The sequence below is a fragment of the Arachis hypogaea genome, chromosome 9 (genome assembly GCF_003086295.3).
Source record: "Arachis hypogaea cultivar Tifrunner chromosome 9, arahy.Tifrunner.gnm2.J5K5, whole genome shotgun sequence".
Taxonomy (NCBI): Eukaryota; Viridiplantae; Streptophyta; class Magnoliopsida; order Fabales; family Fabaceae; genus Arachis; species Arachis hypogaea.
This window is the reverse complement of record NC_092044.1, coordinates 105,089,992-105,111,505: the sequence shown is the minus strand read 5'-3', so window position 1 is coordinate 105,111,505 and position 21,514 is coordinate 105,089,992. Positions and strand designations below refer to the sequence as shown.

The window sequence follows — 21,514 nt, the reverse complement described above, 5'->3', positions numbered from 1 at the left end:
TAATGGACATATAGAATGGAACAAACCAAAGATTGCAATCATAGAGAAGAAAACACACAAGAATAAAAATTATGGTTAAATAATATAACCATATAATTAAGGTCAAAATCTCACAGGTTGTATGTTCTTAGCTCTAAAATCATGTTCCAAATTAAAATCTTCAAACAAGCTTAACATAAATTTTGATTTAAATTAGTGAAATGCTATAAAATAGTATCTTGATAATGAATTTATCCCTCAACCAAGTAGTACATACATGCAAGCAACTACTACTACCATGCAATCTATCCTATCTAACAAAAAAAAAATATTGGTATTGAGAGAGAAAGATGTTACCTTTGGAAGTCAGTGACCGACCTCCCCACACTTAAGGCTTGGCACGGTCCTCCGTGCCATCAGTGATGAGCATAGTGGTGCTGGGAGTATCACTTCCACTGTTCGGCTTGTCTTGGCTGGCATGTAAAGTGGAATCCGGGGTAGAGGTCTCTTCCGGAGGTGGGTGATTGCCAACAATGAGCTCCTTCAGGTGAGTGTATCATCGCTTGTTGCGGCGCTCTATTTGCTTGCTCCGCCGGTCTCGCCAGTCCAACCTCTCAAGGATCTGAAGGAGCAGCTGATTGGTGGATGATTTCTGAGGAGTGAATGATGAAGGAGCGTCGAAAGACGGGCCTTCAGTCTGGCTTGTGAAAGGTACTAGAGGTCTGATATACTTCCCACTCGGGACATACTAATCATGCCTAGGAATCATGACCTTCATATCTCCAGCCCGATAGGAAACTCCCGCTACAGATACCAAGTCTGTAACCAGTGCAGAAAAAGGTAGGTTGTTTGCAATCTGCACGTATCCTATAGCCTGCCGGATGAGTCGGGGCAAGTTGAAGGGTTGCTCTGTGAGGATGCACCAGATCAGAACTGCCATGTCAGCGGTGAAGGTGAACTCGTGAGTGCTCGAAAAGATGTAGTTGGACATAATCTGTGCCCACACGTGAGCCTCCAAGGTGAGTGCTTGGGCTGAGATGCTCTTGGTGGCCATCCTAAGGAAGGAAGAAAGAGAAGTAAAGTCAAATATAGATAGCTAAAAACTAGAAGGAAGAAAGTCCAAATGATAATGAATGCCAAAAAAAATAAATAATGTCTTAAATGCATGGTAGCTACAACATGCACATGAGACATCAATTAAAATCATGAAGGCATATGATAACAACTAGATGCAAGATGGTTAAAAGCATGCAAGTAACAAGCATGAAAAGCCTAGTTTAAGTATCAAGAGCATCGTGAATAGTCACATGCAACAAAATAATGAGTACTTCTATGTTGACAATTAATGACTAATATACTTAATACACATGGATTGTAAGGGTTGTGAAAAAGAGGCATTAAAGTGTAAGAAGAAAATTTAAAAGAATTCAAAATGCCATGAGAGCTTTTTCACAAACACTTGGTGTGCAATTTAAAAAATAGGAACCAAGCTAATTAATCCAAGCATATATGAGACCTAAAATAAAATGTTAATTGTCAAAGCACTCTTTATAATATCCACAAGCTAAGATATAGCAAAATAATCACCCAAATAAAACTCCAACACTAACATAAAAATGTAAAATAAAAGAATGAAAGAGGAATTAAAAATAACAAAGCTAATATAAAATTAAAAATAAATAAAATAATCAAAAGCAATAAGTAAAATAATAATGAAAGAGTAGAAGGGAGAGAAAAAGAAACCTTAAAGAGAAGTTGGAAGTATGGGAGTAAATGGGAGTAAGAATGAGAGAAGTGGAGTATGAATAGAAGAAGAAAAAGGAAAGAAAATTGTAGCTGTCAGAGTTGGGGGTCTCCGGTGGTAATGAGAGAAAGGAGGAACAACGAGGGAAGAAGTAGAAAGAATGAAGAAGGAAGAGGGGAGAAGAAAAGAGGAGAATTAGGATTTGAAAAAGAAAAGAAAAGTGGAAGAAAGATAGTCTGGGCGGCGCATTGATTAAGTGACGAGGCGCATATGACTCGCACGCGTCGCCCACGCGTATGCGTGGGTAGGCCAAAATCCATGTGACGCGTAAGCGTCGGTCACGCGTATGCGTGGCCATTGGTTGTGCTGGACGCACCTTTACCAGCACTAAGTCCGCACACCTCTCTGCCCATTTTGCCAATTTACGCCAATTTGCAGCCCACGCGTATGCGTGGGTCGGCTTGTGCGCCAGGCACCACTCCCGCGCGTTTCCAACGTAACTCTCTGCCCATTTTTAATTTGTGCACCTACATATGACGCGTGCACGTCATAGACGCTTGCGCGTTGTAGGCACATTTTCTTTTATATAAAACTATAGAAAATTAAACGTAAACATCCAGAACTGGAAATTAACACTATTATAAATAAAATGAAACTAATAAAAAGGGAAGATCATATCATAGTGGGTTGCCTCCCACCTAGCACTTTTGTTTAACGTCCTTAAGTTGGACGGTCCATAAGCTCAGTCCTCTTCCTGTGCTGGATCCTTCAAGAGGAAGATCTCTAGTTCCTTGTTGTTCTTCATCTTCTCACCATGATATAGCTTCAACCGGTGGCCATTGACTTTGAAGAATGTGTGGCTTGAAGGGTGACTCAGGTGGAAGACTCCATATGGCTCAGCTTTTTCCACCCTATAGGGTCCTTCCCTTCCTTGATCTCAACTTGCTTGGCATTAGTCGCAACCTTGAGTTATAGAGGAGGACTAAATCCCCAACTCTAAACTTTCTTCTCTTAATGTTCTTGTCATGTACCGCCTTCACCTTTTCCTTATAGAGCCGTGAGTTCTCATACACCTCCAGTCGAAGGCATTCTAATTCTTGTAGTTGCAGCTTTCTTTCAATTCCGGCTCCCTCCAATTCTAAGTTGCATTCCTTCACCGCCCAGTATGCCTTGTGTTCCACCTCCACCAGAAGGTGACAAGCCTTTCCGTAGACAAGGCGGAACTGACTCATGCTGATGGGTGTCTTGTACGCAGTTCGATAAGCCCATAGCGTATCTGCTAGTCTAGCACTCCAATCCTTCCGATGAGGCTTTACGATCTTCTCTAGTATGCGCTTGATCTCCCTATTAGATACCTCAACTTGTCCATTGGTCTGGGGATGGTAAGCTGTCACCACCTTGTGAATGATGCCTTGTTTCTTCAGCAGACCTGTCATTCTCATGTTACAAAAATGAGAGCCTTGATCACTCACGATTGCTCGTGGTGATCCAAAGTGACAAATAATATTATTTCGAACAAAAGAAATAACAACGTTAGCATCATTAGTACGGGTGAGAATTGCTTCCACCCATTTAGAAACATAGTCAACAGCTAACAGAATGTATAAGAAACCATTGGAATTTGAAAATGGACCCATGAAGTCAATGCTCCAAACATAAAAAATTTCAAAAAACAACATAAGTTTTTGGGGGCATTTTATCCCTTTTGGATATATTTCCAAACCTTTGGCATTGGGGGCAAGAGTCATAGAAAATACTAGCATCCTTAAAAAGTGTAGGCCACTAAAATCCGTAGTCTAAAATTTGTATAGCAGTTCTTTGAGGACCAAAATGTCCACCACTCTCAGAAGAGTGGCAGGCCTCCAAAATTGACTGGAATTTGGATTGTGGCACACACCTTCTAATTATTTGGTCAACACCACATCTCCACAAATATGGGTCATCCCATATATATTACTTGGACTCGCTTTTAAGCTTGTCCTTTTGATGCTTAGTAAAATTAGGAGGAAAGGTACAACTAACCAAATAATTAGCAATAGGTGCATACCAATGAGCCACCTCAGATATTGCTTGCAAGCTATCAAGTGGAAATGCATCATTGATAGGAGTGAAATCACTTTTAATATGTTCAAGGGAACTCAAGTGGCCCGCCACTAAATTTTGGGAACCACTTCTATCTTTGATTTCTAAATCAAATTCTTGCAACAAAAATATCCAACAGATTAACCTTTGTTTTGACTCTTTCTTAGCTAATAGATATTTCAAGGCTGCATGGTTTGAATATACTACCACCTTAGTTCCAAGTAAATAAGCTCAGAATTTATCCAAAGCAAAGACAATAGCCAACAATTCTTTTTCAGTGGTAGTATAGTTAAACTGGGCACCATCTAGAGTTTTAGAAGCATAAGCAATAATATATGGGTCCTTACCTTCGCGCTGAGCCAGCGCTGCTCCTACCGCATAGTTGGATTCGTCGCACATGATCTCGAACGGCCTACTCCAGTCGGGCCCTCTCACAATAGGATCTTGGGTCAAGGCAATCTTCAACTTATCGAATGCCTCCATGGAATCTTTACTCAACTCAAACTCTACGTCTTTCTACAGCAAACGGGACAAAGGCAGTGCTACCTTACTGAAGTCCTTGATAAATTGCCGGTAGAAACCTGCATGACCAAGAAACAAACAGACTTCCCTCACAGAGGAGGGGTAAGGTAAACCAGAATAACATTTACCTTTGCAGGATCAACAAATATACCAATATTAGAAACAACATGCCCTAGAACAATACCTTGCTTCACCATAAAATGACATTTTTCTAAATTAAGTACAAGGTTTGAACTAGTAAATCTTTCTAATACTTTAGCTAAACTATCCAAGAAAAGGTCAAACGAATCACCATAAACACTAAAGTCATCCATAAAAACTTCCATACAATTCTCAAGAATATCTGAGAAAATACTCATCATGCACTTCTGAAACGTAGCTGGTGTATTACATAAGCCAAAAGACATTCTCTTATATGCATATGTTCCAAAGGGGCATGTAAAAGTAGTTTTCTCCTGATCTTCTAGAGCTATATGGATTTGAAAACAACCTGTATAACCATCTAGAAATCAGTAGTGTGATTTACCTGACAGGTGATCAAGCATTTGATCGATGAAAGGCAATGGGTAATGATCCTTGCGAGTGGCTTGGTTCAAACGCCTATAGTCAATGCACACCCTCCAAGAATTCTGCACTCTGGTGGCCATGAGTTCCCCATGCTCATTCTTCACTGTGGTGACGCCAGACTTCTTTGGAACCACCTGTACTGGGATAACCGTTGACTTCAAGCAGTCTGGTCAATTCCTTCTTGACAACTTCTAAAATGGTGGGGTTCAACCGCCTTTGAGGTTAATGGATAGGCTTTGCTCCCTCCTCTAGGAAAATCCGATGCTCACAGACTTGAGAGCTGATACCTACTATGTCTGCCAAACTCCACCCAATAGCTTTCTTGTGTCTTCTCAGCACACTAAGCAGTTGCTCCTCTTGTTGGGAAGTGAGTTCCTTTGCAATAATTACTGGGAGCTGTTGATTGTCCTCAAAGTAAGCATACTTGAGGTGAGGTGGAAGGGGCTTCAAATCCATTTTCAGCTCATGGCTTGGCACTTGATCATCTGGAACCACTAGGGGTAGCAAGGCATCTTCAATATACTCAGAGGACTTCCCCACACTTGCACCTTGCTCCATGGTCTCTTCTTCTACAGCCTCTTGGTGAACTTCAGCTACAATATCATCAATAATGTCACACTGGAAGATGGAGTGATCTTCCGGTGGGTGCTTCATGGCTTCATCTAGGTTGAAGCTCACTGCTCTACCATCTATCTCAAAAAAATAGGTACCCGAGAAGGCATCCAACTTGTACCGCGAAGTCTTCAGGAATGGCCTTCCAAGCAAGATGGACAAAGGGGCATCTCTAGAATGTAAAAGTCGATAGGAAACGTCAGCCCCTTAATGCTCACCAGGACGTCTTCCGCAATGCCAACCACTGAAATTATGCTCTTATCTGCCAAAACAAAACGTGCTGCCGACCTTTTCAAGGGTGGGAGCCTCAAGGCATCATATACAGATAATGGCATAATACTAACACATGCACCTAAATCACACATGCAATCATTAAATTGTACACCCCCTGTAATGCAAGTAACCATACATGGACTGGGATCACCATATTTTTCCGGTATAGCACCCATTAAAGTAGAAATGGAGCTACCTAAAGGAATAGTTTTTAATTTATTTATCTTATCTTTATGCATGTACAAATCTTTTAGAAACTTAGCATATTTAGGTACTTGGCTAATAGCATCAAAAAGGGGAATAGTTACCTCAACCTTTTTGAAGATCTCCACCATCTTGGGATCTAGCTCCACTTGCTTCTTTGACCTCCTAGCAAGGTGTGGAAAAGGAATGGGAATGGCTTCTCTCACAGTATCATCTTCCTTATATATTCCATTCCTTGGTTGAGCGACTTCTTCTTCAACCAGATCTTGTACTTCATCCTCTTCTTCAACATCTTCTACCTCAACAACGTCTTCAACTGGATTATTTTCTCTTTTGCTTGGTTCCTCGGGACTCCTCTCTTGCAATGTAGTTCTGGACCTCAATGTGATGGCATTGATTCCACCCTTGGGGTTAGGTAAAGGTTGAGAGGGAAGTGCATTAGAGCTTGAAGGTTGATTGTTTGGGGTAGATGGTGGTTCCATACGGGATAGAAGAGCTTGGATGGCAGAAGTAAGACCATTGATGTCATAGACAACTATGGCTTGAAGCTCCTTTTGTCCTTGCATAAGAGAGCAAAGCATCTCATCATTGGGGATTGAAGGGGGGTAGGTAATTTGAGGGGCTTGTGGTTGGTTGAATTGAGGTGCTTGGGCTTACCTTTGGTGAGGTGCTCGGTATAGAGGATTTTGTTGATTCCTGTTTTGTTGATAGTTGTTGTTATTCCACCTTTGATTTCCACCATTGTCTCTGCTTCCTTGGTTGTAGTTATCCCTCCATCCTTAGTAGGAATTGTCTCTTTAAGCTTGGTTGGAATTGTCTCTCCATCCTTGGTTGGAATTGTCTGCTAACCTTTATTGTAGTTACCACCTTGGTTATAATTACTGCCTTGTTAATAGTACGCTTGATTCGGACGGTTGTAATAAGCATTTGTAGCTGCCAAGGTGTTGTCCTCCTGAAGTTGTGGACATTCATCAGTGTAGTGGAAGAAGCAAGCGCATATTCCACACACTCTCTGAGGGACTAATTGTTGACATTGCTGCTGTGGAGGAGGCTAAGGTTGTTGTTGATTCAGCTGGAGCTACTTTAGTATATTGGTCATCTCTCCCAGAGTCTTGGTGAGAGCAGCGGTCTCACTACTAGAAGAAACTGCTACAACAGCCTTGGGATAATTAGTCATTTGCTTTGCATTGTGGGTAGACTCAGCTAGATTGGTGATCAGTTGCCACGCTTCTGTCACCATCTTGTACTTCATCAGAGATCCATTACTCGCAGCATCTAATAGAGTCTTCTCTTGAGGCTTCATGCCTTGGCAGAAATAGCTAATCAACACCAACTGATCAATCTTGTGGTGGGAACATGAGTCTAGGAGATTCCTGAAACGTTTCCAATACTTATATAGAGTTTCTAATTTTGAATGACGTAGGAAATCTCCTTCCTTAATCTATCTGTAACTTCTGCTGGAAAGAACTTGTCTAGGAACTCCCTTCTAAGCGAGTCCCAATTAGCAACAACAGCTTCCGATTGAGTGTAGAATCACTCCTTGGCCTTTCTCTCCAGAGAAAATGGGAAGGCATATAGCCAGATGGCAATCTCATCAGCACCATGCCGTTTAGTAGTTGAGCAGGCTGTCTGAAAATTCCTAAGGTGCTTGATAGGCTCTTGAGCAGGTAAGCCATGAAACTTAGGCAATAGATTGATCAGAGCAGTCTTCAGTTCAAAGCCAGCAGTCAGATTTGGATGACGCGCTTGATATGGTTGCACGGTAAAGTTCGGAGCTCCCGCCTCCTTGAGAGTAATCCTTCTAGGCTCTGCCATAGTACCTGCACTTAAATCAACAGAAGAGGCATTAATAGAATTAGTAGAAAAGGAACTAGTTTCTTCCTTAAATGACGCTTCAGACTCAATCTCAGATAGAACTGGTGAATTGGTAGAAACCCCTTCACTGCCCTCAGAGGCTAACCGACGCTGAGCCCGCCTAATACGTGAAATAGTCTTTTCGATTTCAGGATTAAACGCGGCTAGGCTCGGATCCGGTAATGAACGCGTCATTCAATGAAAGAAACATATAGCTCATGGTAATAAAATATGCTAAGAAAAATAAATAGTAGTTACTATTAACAAACAGAAAACACACAAATAAAATAAAAATTGCAATTATGTAAATATAAAAAATATTTACACCAACCAATAATTTAGCACACTGTTGCAACTCCCCGACAACGTCGCCAAAAATTGACGGGCAGAAAAAACTGCTTAAAAAATTTAAATAAAAGCAGCGTTGCAAGTACAATCTTAACCGACGAAGATTCCACTATCAATTTAAAAAGGGTGTCACAATTTAGAATAAATAACTGGGAGTAGAATTCCCAGGTCATCTCCCAAAGATTTGACACAATGTGCAATTTATTGGTTAGGAATTTTTCGAGTAATTTTTGAAGTTTGAAAATGGAAAAATAATTAGCTGAAAATTAACGCAAAGAGCAATTAACAAGAGATGTTGTGTAGTTAAAAGAAAAGGCCTTGGTTTGGAGAAAATCAATTGAAGCTTCTATTCTTGTTAGTTTTCCCAAGTATAATAGTGAAAGTTATTGCTTCCACTTAGTTATCCCCTTGCAGTTACAGAGGAAGGTCAAATGGGTAGCACTAACTCTAACTCACAAGTCCTAGTCACTTCCTATGGAAGGACTAGAGTTAGTGAAAATAGAGTTAGCCAGCAATTTCAATTACCTATTTATACTTGAGCACCCCAACTCAAGTGTTTCTAATTAATCAACTACCAAGCCAAGTTGGGAGTTTTAAATTATAACATGAATGCTATTTTCAACAATGATGGAATAAGAGCAAGCAGGAGACATGGTAATGAAATTAAATCAATAAAAACAAATTTGGAACTGATAATTAATTAAAAGAAATCAAACAAGTAATGGAATTAGATATGAAAATGGTTCATTGCATTAATAACTCAAAATTGACAAAATACAAATATGAGTACCAATAACTAAATGGAAAACAAAAGAGTAAAGGTAATAGAAATGCAAACTATAACGATGAAGACTTCTGTCGAAGGTAGTAACAACTCTCTCTAAATCCAATCCAAAAGCAAAATTCAGAAAAACTAAGAACCCTAGGAGAAGTGGTGATTTTCTCTCTCTAGAATTCAAAAACTCAAAACTAAACTAAAGTGAAAGGTGTTCCCCAAGTCTCAGCTGCACCCCTGCCTCTAGTCTTCGTTTTTGGGCTTGAAACTGGGTCCAAATCAGCTCAGAAATCGCTCCCAGCGAGTTTTGATAGTGCAGCATGTGACGCTCTGTCACGCGTACGCGTTGGCTACGCGTACAGGTCACTGGTCATTTGCGCTTGTCACGCGTACGGGTCGGTCACGCATACGCGTCACTGAAAATGCGCCAATGTGCGCGCACGCATCAGCCATGTGTGCCCGTCGCTGCTTGCGTCAGCCATGCATGCGTGTTGCTGCTCGCTTCCAATCTCTTTAGTTTCTTGTGTTCCTTCCACTTTGACATGCCTCCTCTTCATCCTTTAAGCTATTCATGCCCTGTAAACCTGAAAACACTTCACAAACACATCACGGCATCGAATGGTAATAAAGGAGAATTAAAAATCAACAAATTAAAGGCCTAGGAAGCAAGTTTTTAATCATGTTGCAAAATTAGGAAGGATTTGTGAAACCATACAGTTTACATGAATAAGTGTGTGAAGAATTGACAAAATCCACTCAATTTAGAATAAGATAAACTATAAAATAGTGGTTTATCATTGATCTTCATGATTTGCAGTACGTAAAATTTTAATATTTCACAACAAGATTTTGTTTTGTAACAATTATCTATTCATATACAAAATCTTTTATCTTTTTCATGATACATCACTACTTATTTCTCTTAATTTCCCATTTTTATTTAGAAATGAGGAAAAAATAAGGTGTACACTATGAGATCAATTTGTAACCCAATTACTTAATTATCTACGTGATCACCAAGCAACCGAATATGGAATACATACTTATTCTCCAATTTACAAAACTTAACAAATGCATTGGTAAGCATATTGGTTTAACCTTTTATTTAATATATTTGTTTATGTTATATCTTATCTTTTTAAAAAATACTCTTAGTATTAGCACATAGTGTATTAAATAAATATTTTAAAATTAACTATAACATATGATAAAAATAAAAATTAAATTAAATAGATATTACAAACACAAATACAGGCATAATTCATTTAACTCAACTCCAAACACAATCACAGGAAAAAACTCCCTAACCCACTCATTTAACTACTTCACCTATTTTTATAAATCTACCTAGTAATTCCTCTCTTTTTCTAACCAGATCATAAAATTCATCATAATTGAGGTCTAACTGCTATTTGTTACAACCAACCCCCATAAACAGGGTCTGTCTAAAATCATCCCACCTCTTATGAGCTTATCTAATGCACCATTCAATTTAAAGCGTTAGATTAGATTGACAAACAATCTAATGGTTTATATTTAAATTATTATTAATTTATTAAAAATTACACTTAAACACAACAACTGTTTTGATATTTTACAATTGTCCACTATAAAATTTTAGAATCAAACCCTACTTGCTACAACGATGAGCCCTTCCTCTGCCCACCTCCTCTGTCTTCTTGGTCAAACGATGAACTTCTGTTTTCTCTCCTACCCCTTTTCCGTCTGTCTTCTTCCTCTTCGCGACGTCCCTCTCCTCTTCCTCTACCCACTATTCTCTGCCTTCTTCCACATCATGATGAATCTCCTTTTCTTCTTCTACCCCCTTTGCGTCTGCCTTCTTCCTCTTTGCGATGTCCCTATGCTTCTTCCTCTACCCACTATCCTCTGCCTTCTTCCACAACGACTCCATGACCTACTTCTTCGAGTCATGACTCCACAGGTACTTACCCCCTTTTCCAATTTTTTTTAACAAAGTTTCTTTTGTTATATATTTTGATTTAATGTTTGCAAAATAGAAATTTTTTGTGGTAAGTGATGTTCACTATTGCTGAGAATCTCACTATCTGGGGCTATAATTGTTGATTTGAAAGGAACAGGAACTGAATTAAAGTTAAGATTTTTTAATATTATCTCTATAACTTTAAATTACTTGTTGCAGCTTCTTGAGTTCGTCATTCCAGTATCCAGTTGTGAAAATTGGTACAGAAGATCAATCTTTTATTGACTCTGTTATGGTGATGTGAAAATTGGTGATTGGATTTATATCAAATTGATTATTGAATACCCATGAGCTATCAACAGTGAGTAGAATAAATTCAAACTTTGTAAAAATAAAAAAGTTTATGAAAATACCTGAAGGCTTTTTATTGTGTTTTGTTTACATTTTTTGCTTTAAACTAGTGGTATACTATGTTGCATATGTGTATTCTGAAATTTATGAAAAAGTTATTGACAATGTAAGAAGTTTAAAATGTTAGTATTTGATGCATATGCACATTTGATATGCATAGTTGAACAAAAATGAAGTGTTTCGACACCATAGGTTGTGGAACATGTTAGATTTTCAGTAGTTGCAATAATACTAATTGTGTATGTTATTGTTTCCTTTAGCTTTTGGAAATGGATCTGAGCTTGTAATTTGAAATAGTGACATTACTGATATTGGATTTCGAATCTCACCATTTTGGTGGTTTTTAATGTGGAAGACACTATGTATGTGTGTTTTGCAGCTCTTGTCCAGTTGCTAAAATTCCAGGAAAATCTGCTCTTCAAATTGCACTCTGCAAAGAAATGGTGTAATAGACTCGTGCTGAGAAGTGTACGTTCTTGAGGCAGAGAGTTGAGGTAAGGCTTGCAACACTTCTAATGGAAAATAAGGAGTTTTCAGAAGCTTTGACTTTACTCTCCAGCTCTGTCAAAGAGGTTAGAAGATTAGATGACAAGCTTCTACTTGTAGACATAGAATTGCTGGAAAGCAAGCTACACTTCTCATTAAGGAACCTTCCAAAGGCAAAAGCTGCACTCATAGCAGCAAGAACAGCTGCAAATGCTATTTATGTGCCGCCGGCACAGCAAGGTGCCATAGATCTGCAGAGTGGACTACTGCATGCTGAGGAGAAGGATTAGGGATGCCCAAAATAACCTACTGTCGGTGCAGTAAACTATATTACTTGTCGTCTGTATTATTATTACCAGTCTAAATTATTAATATCAGGGATCATATCATCCTCTATGATGGCTACTGTGAATGATAGATTGTATTGTACATACAAGATATTCTACCTGATATGGGAGATTAGTTCTTTTTGAGGTGTTTGGGTTGATTTTTTTATTATCTCCCTATCATATATTATTTTCTCTTAGCTAGCTGCACAGTTTCGTGGTATTATTATTATTATTATTATTATTATTATTATTATTATTATTATTATTATTATTATTATTATTTTGTATTCTAATCTTCAAATGACATTAGGAAATAGTGGTATTATTTTTTTTTTGTATTCTAATCTTCAAATGACATCAGGAAATAGGGATGTGATGCTGTTACCAGAATGTTTGATTGATCCTCATCTGAAAACTTCAATCAGAACATGATGCATGGTGTTCTGTTTCTAGGCATGATGATATTGATGGTTATGTTGTGTTTGTTTTTTGTAGATTTTTTATATAATTGTTATGGTTGTGAGGATGGAATTGAAGAAACATTAAGATGAAGGCAAATATAAATATTATTAAACATGTATAAATAACAAATATCAAATATTTTATTTATGTTACACTCAACCAACCATAGATGATTTGTTATTTGTATACACTAGTTTGTGGTATCTAGTTTTGCAATTTATGTTATTTGATACTATTTAAGACAATTAATTGCTTGTTGCGATTTATGTTATTTGAAACTAGTTTTCAAAATATTTAATTGCAGTTCAGGTTATTTGATAGTAGCTTTTAAAACAAGAAATGTTACAACTGAGAACTAGTGTTGAGTAGAATTTAAAAAGTGGTCCTGTGTTAGATTAAGGCTGCATTAACTACTATTAGTACAACAATCAAAGAGGAGTTCTGGCACACCTTAACCCCAAATTGGAAATATGGTCCATACTTCTGAGAACTGACAAATGCCATACATTACAGTACTACTCAGATCCACTTCTTCTATAAGAATGGCAAACTATGCATTATTTATTTTTTTCTCAGCAAAATACACATTAAAAATAGAAAAGAAAAGGAAACTATGGCTGCTAGTAATTTCTTTGATTTTCTTTCCCCCTGCAAAGATAGAACTTCATGAACTACTATCATGTATATTATTTTAACTAAGCATCTTTATTTTCAGTGGCTCATTCATTGATATCTTGGAATCCTCGACAATCCCTCATTCATTGATATCTGCACCACTGTGTTTGAGAATCCGCACTGCGAAAAATCCTTAGTTCCCTTCATAAACAGAACTACCTTATTTGAAGTAACAACTTTATCCAATGTAGACTTCAATTGAGGAGTCAATCCTGCAAATAAAACCAAAATCCCAACATATAATTAGGCATACCAGTAATTATCAAGTAAAAATCCTCAACTTAATCATATTTTTTTTCAAGTCTCAAATTAGTCCTCTAAATAGCTTTAACATCAATTTGGTCATCAATGTTTAAAATAGAAGTATTACACTGATGTATATTTAGGTAATTAGTATCACACTTTGAAAATGCTAATTCGATAATCTTAGATTTAAAAACACTAGTTTGGACATTTACTCTACTATGATTATTAGTTTAATAAGCTCAGACATACTAAAATAAAGACTTATTTTAATGATTATTAGTTTTTTTCATTTTATCTATTTACCAACAAGAAAAATAGTTGTTGATTGAATATGCAATCATATCTCCTTTCCAAATTCTAACATGCAAAGAATTTTTGTATACAGAGAAAAAAAATCTATTGATGATCTGTATCAACTATAATTTCAATCCCCATCAAAGACAGTTCTTCACAAAGCAAATCAACACTCTTGAAATGTACACCTTTGATTCCAACTTCTATTGCAGCCTCCACATTCTTTTTCCTGCCACAATAAACCCCTTTCTATAGAAATTTAATTTCTATAGAAAGAAGACATAAAAAATATATATTGGAAACAATATATCATGGATACCAAGAATTTCTTAGCAAAACTGTTTTGATCAAATAACATAATGAAACTCAAAGAAGAAAAGAACCGGCCTCAAATTAGATTTTTAAACTGAACAGATATACTTCAGCCACCAATAAGGTTTCATCAAGCCCCAAAGAACATGCAATGCTTAAAGCTCTAGTCAGATCTTGAAGTTTTCCATTTTTTGGGACGGAAATAGTGTACGGTGATAATTGAGTAATTCCATTAATGCCATTATTCACAACAGTCAAAGTCATTATTCTCATTATTCTCAAAATTTTTTAATCCTAACTCAGAAATTTTAAACAACCAAGTAAATCGAACAAAATCACTAATTGAATGAAATAAGAATAAAACTCAATTAAATGACTTCAACAAAACAGATTTATGCAGCAGAATATAAAGGGATAACAAAAAATTAGCTAAATGAACCAAGTTCATACCTGAGGCTGAGGCTCCATTAAAACTCTTGAAGTGTAGCGATGAAAGGAGAGACGGCGTTGAGGACAACGGGAAGACGTGGTGCACGATAAAGGCAGAAAGAATGACAGCACTCTGAAGCTGAAAAGGGAATTCTCAAATAAATTGGCAGTAGACGTGGGTTATGTGAAAAGAGAAGAGAAAGAGAGGCTGACGGCAGTGGGTAGGGATTATTGTTGATGGCAGTGGATTCTGTGAAAAGGGAAGAGAAAGAGAAGCCGATGGCTATGGATAGGGATTATTGTTGTGGCTGATGGCTGATGGTAGGGAAGAGAACGAGAGTAGAGAGTGTGTTAGTGGGTGAAAGTAGTAAATTTAGGGTTAGCAAAATAAATTTTAAAAATATCTGTAGTAGAAGTAAAAATTTAATAATTATTATTTAACCCCATTTGGGTTATGTTTATAAATTATTGGATGTGTTTATCACAACAACTCAAAACACTTGAGCTCATTAAAGACAGACCCCATAAACAATCCTAAATGTAAATAAGTGAACAAACTTAACGCGCATTAGATGACATAAAAAATAAATCCGTCGCGTCGTTACGTACTAATCATTAGAGTAGATTAATAAAAACGATTAATAACTATATTAAAGTTAATACACTTAATATCGAATTAAGAAAAAACAAACAATGTATGATATGCTACTTTTTTATTAATTAAATCATTATGATTCAAATTAATTTTAATAAAATAATTTAAAATTTTAATTTTAATTTTATTACGTGCATCAGATAGATTATTATACTTATAATTTTTTATTTGTATTATTATAATGATAAAAATAAAGATAAAGATAAAAGTAAAATATTCAAATTTGAACAATAATTTTAGTCAATGCAGTTAATGCAATTAAAACTCGTATATCCTTACTTTATTATTATTATTATTAATATTATTAGTTTATTATTATTGATCTTGCATTGTCTAGTAGTTAGCAATTATAAAAGCGTTTGACAAGGGAACAAAGGTCATCATATCATTAAAATGGAGAATACTTCAAGAAACTCTGCCGCTACACTCGCCCTCTTCTTCATGGCTTTTCTTATCATCTCATCTTCAGGTTACAAAACCATGCTTTTATTAATTTGTATCAAAGTGATAATTTTACATATTAAGTTAAAGTATATTTTTTATTTAATTAAATAATCAGATTAGTCTCTAAAATATTATTTATTGTTTAGATTGATTTTAGAAATTTTTTTAATTAAATTTATTTTTTAAAAATTTTAAATTAGTCATATTAGTTATTCTATTACTTCTATTAATATGATTAGTTTATGAAATTAAATCAAATCAACCCTAAATTGAAAAATTCTAATGTTTCAAGTTTTCTTCAATTAAGTTTTGATTTGATATAATTTCATAAACTTATTATGTTAATAATTAATTAAGACTCTTAAGCATATATCGGGATATTACTTAAAGAGTCACATTAACAAATTTTGACACCATCAATAAAAAAAGTAACGAAAAGACAAACATGACTAATTTAAAATATTTAAAAAACGAATTTGACTAAAAAAAATTTCAGAGAGACCAATTTAAAAAACAAGTGGTTTTTGACGGACTAATTTGATAATTTACTCTTTTTATTTTTAATAGTTACGATTTTTTTAAAAATATTCTTAATATTTAGTTGTATTTAATTTTATTTTTAATATTTGATATTTATGTTAAAATTATCCTTAAATGTTAATTTTATGTAAAATATTAGTGATAAATTTAAAACTTTTAAAATAATTTTGATATAAATAAAAAATATTAGAGATAAAATTAAATAAATAAAAAATATTAAAAACAAAATTAAATAATTTTTAAAAAAATTAAAAATATTAAGAATAAAAAATATATTTTATATTAGGCATGATTTCTTGTTTGAATTGATTATATTTTTGGTAAATGCATGCAGATATGTGCAGGATATGTGATGCAAGAAACGTTGTGCGAATACCTTGTCGTGATGACTCGTATTGTAGACATGATTTTGCAACTCGTAACTGTAAATGCGTGAATACTCTTTGTCAGCATCCACCAAATTGTGGTTGATTATATAATCAACTCAATGTCATGCACTAATTCGTACAGAAATAAAGTTATAATAATAATAAAAAATAAATAAATAAATGGTCGAGTATCTCATTGCATTGCTGCATACTCGATCGACTTTTAGAATTTTATTTGGAGCATAATTTTCTTTCAATCTTATTTAGTTTAAACTTAACGCTGCTCATATGGCAGAATTTTTTCTATTTTTAATTCCTTAGATCAAAATGGTATAGTAATAGGAAAATTATCCCGTATACCGTCTATGACAATGGAATATGATGTTATTTAGTACGGGTAAGTTGTGAGTTGTAATTTGTCTTAAAGTAAGATTTGAAATTACTAAAATTATCTCTAAAATAACATTAAAAAGTCAAATTTGAGTAGTTGAATTTAGAACTTGAAAGCCATTACAATAATAAAATAATATAACAAAGAAACGTTGCCGTTTTAAGTATGCTTCGCAGTTTCTCCCTAATTGTTAGATAGCCAAGTTTCTGGTGGCTATGACTATGATAATTAATTGTGGCTAAGGTTATACTTTTAAGTTAAAAGTGTAATCTTATACAAAGAAAAGCGTCACCTAATGGAAAAAAGTAAATTAGAAGATTTAAAAGAAGAAATAATTAAGTTATCAAAATTAATAGATCAAAAATTAATGATTTTAACTAATGTCAACTGTAATGACACCGAATTTTTAAAATCAATACAAAATGATTTTTCTCAAAATCTTTATTTTACTATAAGTTTTATTGAAGGACTTCAAAAACCTGAAAAAACTTATTTTTCACACGGAATTTCTAAAAAATGTTACCATGGAAATGATTCCCCACATCTATATCATACTTTTAACCCACAATTAAATTCTATAGTAGATATGCTTGAAGAAATATTAACATCCATAAAATTTCAAAGAAATAAGGAAAAAGAGAATCCCAAAGAAGAAAAATTTCAAAACATAATTAACATAACAGATTTAAAAGTAAAACCACCACTAAAATTATGAATATTGAAGAAAAATTAGAAGAAGTTATAATGCTTTTTAAACAATTAAAAATGGCTCAAGAAAATAATATTATGGAACATGGTTTTCAAATAGAGGAAGAATTAGTAAATTCTGAAAATATAGAAAATGAAGAACACATTCTAGATTATTCAAGTGACGAAGAACCAGCTATTCCAATACAAGTAAAGAATGAAGCTGGAACATCTAAGGATAATCAATCTCAATTTAAATGGGAAACAGGTTTTGATAATTATGCTTTTAAAAAAGGGTTTATAAATAAAGATTCAAAATATGCAAAAATACCATCAAAATACGTTCCTAAAATCCAGGAAATGGAAGGAGAAAGAATGCTCGATTTAGACTGCAAAAAGAACGAAAAAGAGATTTTCGAAAACTGGTTGAATTCCTTCTTATTAGAAGCCTTTACTAATCCAAAACTTGGTGAATTGTCTGGAAGGGACATTTGGAATTACATAGGGTTTCATACTAAAGGAACTATAAGAGATTATATGACATCAATAGAAAACCAAATAATAGAAGAATTAGAAACAAAAACAACAGCTTATGATAAGATATTATATATAATGATGATTCTATATAAAGAATTTTTTGGAAAAAATATTATAGATCATAGACAAGAAGTCTATAATAAAGAATATCAAGAAGCAAAAAACCATTTAGCTAATATTCAGATATATGATTTATGTAATGTGGAGTCCTATATATGTGAATATAGAATACATTATTACAAATTAAAAGAAGAAGATAAAAATCATTATCTTAGTATGTACATAACAAAACTTTCATATCCTGCTAATGAATTTATAATGGGAAGATTTATAAGAGAAATAAATAGAGGAACAATTGAAAATAATTTTGGTGGAGCAACCTCTGCTATAAGAGAGAAAATAAAAGAACGTTGTATGCAAGAAGCAACTCAAAAAAGATTTGCAAATATAATCAGAATTTGCTGTCAGAATAATGAGGAGATACCTCAAAAATATGGTCTTAATAAAAATCTTCAAAGAAAAAGAAAATATCAATTTAGAAGAAGAAAACACTATCCAAACTGGAGAAAAAAGAGATATTTTAGAAAAGAAAATAACAATAAAAACAAAAGACAAAGAAATAACTATTGCCCGAATAAAAAAGAAAATTGTAAATGTTGGTATTGCCAAGAAGAAGGACACTACGCAAATGAATGCCCGAAAAAGAAGGATAAAAAGGATCTTACTAAACAAATAGAAATTGCTAAGTCTTGTTTCATGGAACCATTAGAAGAATCTGATGATAACTTAGACTATATTTTTGAATATGTCTCGGAAACAGACTCCAAGACTGAGTAATAATGCTACATTTATTACTATAAAAATAACAGAAAAGTTTATAAATGCTTTCATAGATTCTGGGGCAACACAATGCTTTGCTAGTTCAAGTATAAAACTTGATTGGAAAAAATTAAAGAAACCATTAAAAGTTAGAATAGCTGACAAATCAATCCATAAAATTGACCAAAAAGCAGAGATGGTTGAAATTTTTATTCAAAATTATAGGTTCATTGTTCCATCTATATATATGTTAGATTCTGGAATGGATTTTATCATAGGAAATAACTTTTTAAAGCTATATCATCCATTCATTCAAGAATTAACATATATAGTTTTAAAAGCTCCACACGATTCTTTAATAAATCAAAAATCAAAACGTATAAAAATACCAACTACTACTATAGATAAGATCTTAAAGTTTAAAAGATTTTCTATATTAGAAACATGTTATTTAAATCTATACTTTCAGATAAATATTCCAAAAAATAATCTTGAAATAAAAATAGAAGAACTCTTGGATGAAATTTGTGCTGAAAATCCTTTAGATATTAAAAATACAAATAACGAATTAGTAAGCATTAAATTAAAAGATCCCACAAAAGAGATAAATGTCCCAAATAAAATTCCTTATTCCGCGAGAGATAGAGAAGAGTTCTCATTAGAGTGTAAAGACCTTTTGGAAAAAGGAATTATAAGATTAAGTAAAAGTCCTCATGCGGCTCCAGCTTTTTACGTTAAAAACAATAATGAAATTAAAAGGGGAAAACGAAGAATGGTAATAAACTATAAGAAAATGAATGAAGCAACTATTAGTGATGCTCATAAACTTCTAAGGAAAGATTCTATTTTAGAAAAAATCAAAGGAGCAACTTGGTTTTCATCTCTTGATGCAAAATCAGGATATTGGCAACTTCGTTTAGACGAAGAAATAAAGAAATTAACTGCTTTTACTTGCCCAACAAAGGAATCAACAAGTGTGTTGCTTTATGAATGGAATGTATTACCATTCGGATTAAAGCAAGCCTCAGGTATTTATCAAAGATTTATGGAAGAAAATCTAAAAGAGTTAAATGAATTTGTTTTAGTATACATTGATGATATACTAATTTTTACAAAACAGGATAAAGAAGATCATCTTCAAAAATTATTAATAGTTTTAGAAAGATGCAAGGAAAAAGGATTAGTTCTTATTAAAAAGAAAGCAAGAATAGCAAAACAAGAAATAGAGTTCCTTGGATTAATTCTATCTACTCAAGGAAAGCTAAAACTTCAACCAAATGTTCTAGAAAAGGTAAATTTATTTCCTAATAAAATAGAAGATAGAAAACAATTACAAAGATTTTTAGGGTGTATAAATTATATTTCTGATCAGGGATTTTTAAAGAATATAACATAATACACTAAAAGCTTATTTCCAAAAATAAGTACTAAAAAAGTATGGAAATGGGATGAAAAAGATAGCATACAAATTCAAAGAATTAAAGAATTATGTGAAAAACTTCCAGAACTTTATATTCCAGAAGAAAATGACTACTTAATAGTAGAAACAGATGCTTCAGACATAACCTGGTCAGGATGTTTAAAAGCTAAGAAAGCTATAAAAAGTTTGGAACAAGAAAAAGAATCACTAGATTCTAAATATCCCCCAAAGGAATTACTTTGCAGGTATATTTCAGGGACTTTTACTCCAACAGAACAGAGATATACTACTCATGAAAGGGAAACTCTAGCAGCAATTAAATCTCTTAAGAAATGAAAAATTGATTTACTACCCAAAGAATTTACATTAAGGACAGATTCAAGTTATTTAACAGGTTTCATACGATATAATTTGAAAGTTGATTATAATCATGGACGATTGGTAAGATGGCAATTATTTTTGTTACAATATCCAATAAAAATTGAATATATTAAGAGTGACAAAAATGTTATTGCAGATACATTAACAAGAGAATGGAGTTCGTCTACAACACATTAAATCAAGAAATTCAAAAATACGAACAAGAACTCGAAAAATGCAAGCATTGTCAGCAAATAAGGACACAGATCCAATCCCTCAAGAAGGCCATCGAAGCAATGAAATCAACACAACAACCAAAACCATCAGAGTTCAGCCAGCTAAGCGTGGTGGACAAATCAAGTGAGGAAAAAATTCTAGAAAATAAAACAATTGCTGAAATTATCAAAAAATCCACCCAAGATAAAAAATATTATGTAATTTATAATGGCCCTATGAAAGGAGTATATGATGCCTGGGAAAAAGCAGCACCATTTACACAGCAATCAAGGATAATTCATAAAGGAGGGTTTTTAACACTGGAAGAGGCAAAGGAATCGTTTAGAGAATATGAAGCTCTTCATCCAGAGCAAACCCTAAAAAGAGCAGATAAAGCTCCAATTCAAACCCAGAGAACAGGGATAATAAGAAATATTCCTACAAGGGCTGAAATCAAGGAAAAGAAAAGGGTTTGTAGATCAAATCTCAGAGAAACCCTTAACATAGTCTTGAATTGGACTGCAGAAAAGA

The 21,514-nt window shown here is 34.1% G+C and overlaps 2 protein-coding genes across 2 annotated transcripts; one reads left to right on the top strand and one right to left on the bottom strand.

Moving 5' to 3' along the window:
• Nucleotides 1-2,634: 2,634 nt before the first annotated feature.
• On the bottom strand, nucleotides 2,635-3,159 carry LOC112709425 (uncharacterized). The gene has a single exon (XM_025761310.1). It carries the CDS (start codon nucleotides 3,157-3,159, stop codon nucleotides 2,635-2,637), a length of 525 nt encoding a protein of 174 aa, XP_025617095.1.
• Nucleotides 3,160-10,890: 7,731 nt separating this feature from the next.
• On the top strand, nucleotides 10,891-12,089 carry LOC112709424 (26S proteasome non-ATPase regulatory subunit 11 homolog). Its single transcript, XM_025761309.1, has 5 exons — nucleotides 10,891-10,902; nucleotides 11,122-11,142; nucleotides 11,574-11,596; nucleotides 11,693-11,756; nucleotides 11,799-12,089. The coding sequence occupies exons 1-5, from the start codon at nucleotides 10,891-10,893 to the stop codon at nucleotides 12,087-12,089; spliced, it is 411 nt and encodes a 136-aa protein (XP_025617094.1).
• Nucleotides 12,090-21,514: the final 9,425 nt, after the last annotated feature.

What these genes read in the sequence shown, in the direction of transcription:
- LOC112709425 (XM_025761310.1), bottom strand. Translation starts at nt 3,159, where the DNA reads ATGACAGGTCTGCTGAAGAAACAAGGCATCATTCACAAGGTGGTGACA.
- LOC112709424 (XM_025761309.1), top strand. An exon ending in TTCTTGAGTTCGTCATTCCA is followed by an intron (nt 11,143 to 11,573) that starts GTATCCAGTTGT and finishes TGTTTCCTTTAG; the next exon opens with CTTTTGGAAATGGATCTGAG. An exon ending in TTGCACTCTGCAAAGAAATG is followed by an intron (nt 11,757 to 11,798) that starts GTGTAATAGACT and finishes TTCTTGAGGCAG; the next exon opens with AGAGTTGAGGTAAGGCTTGC.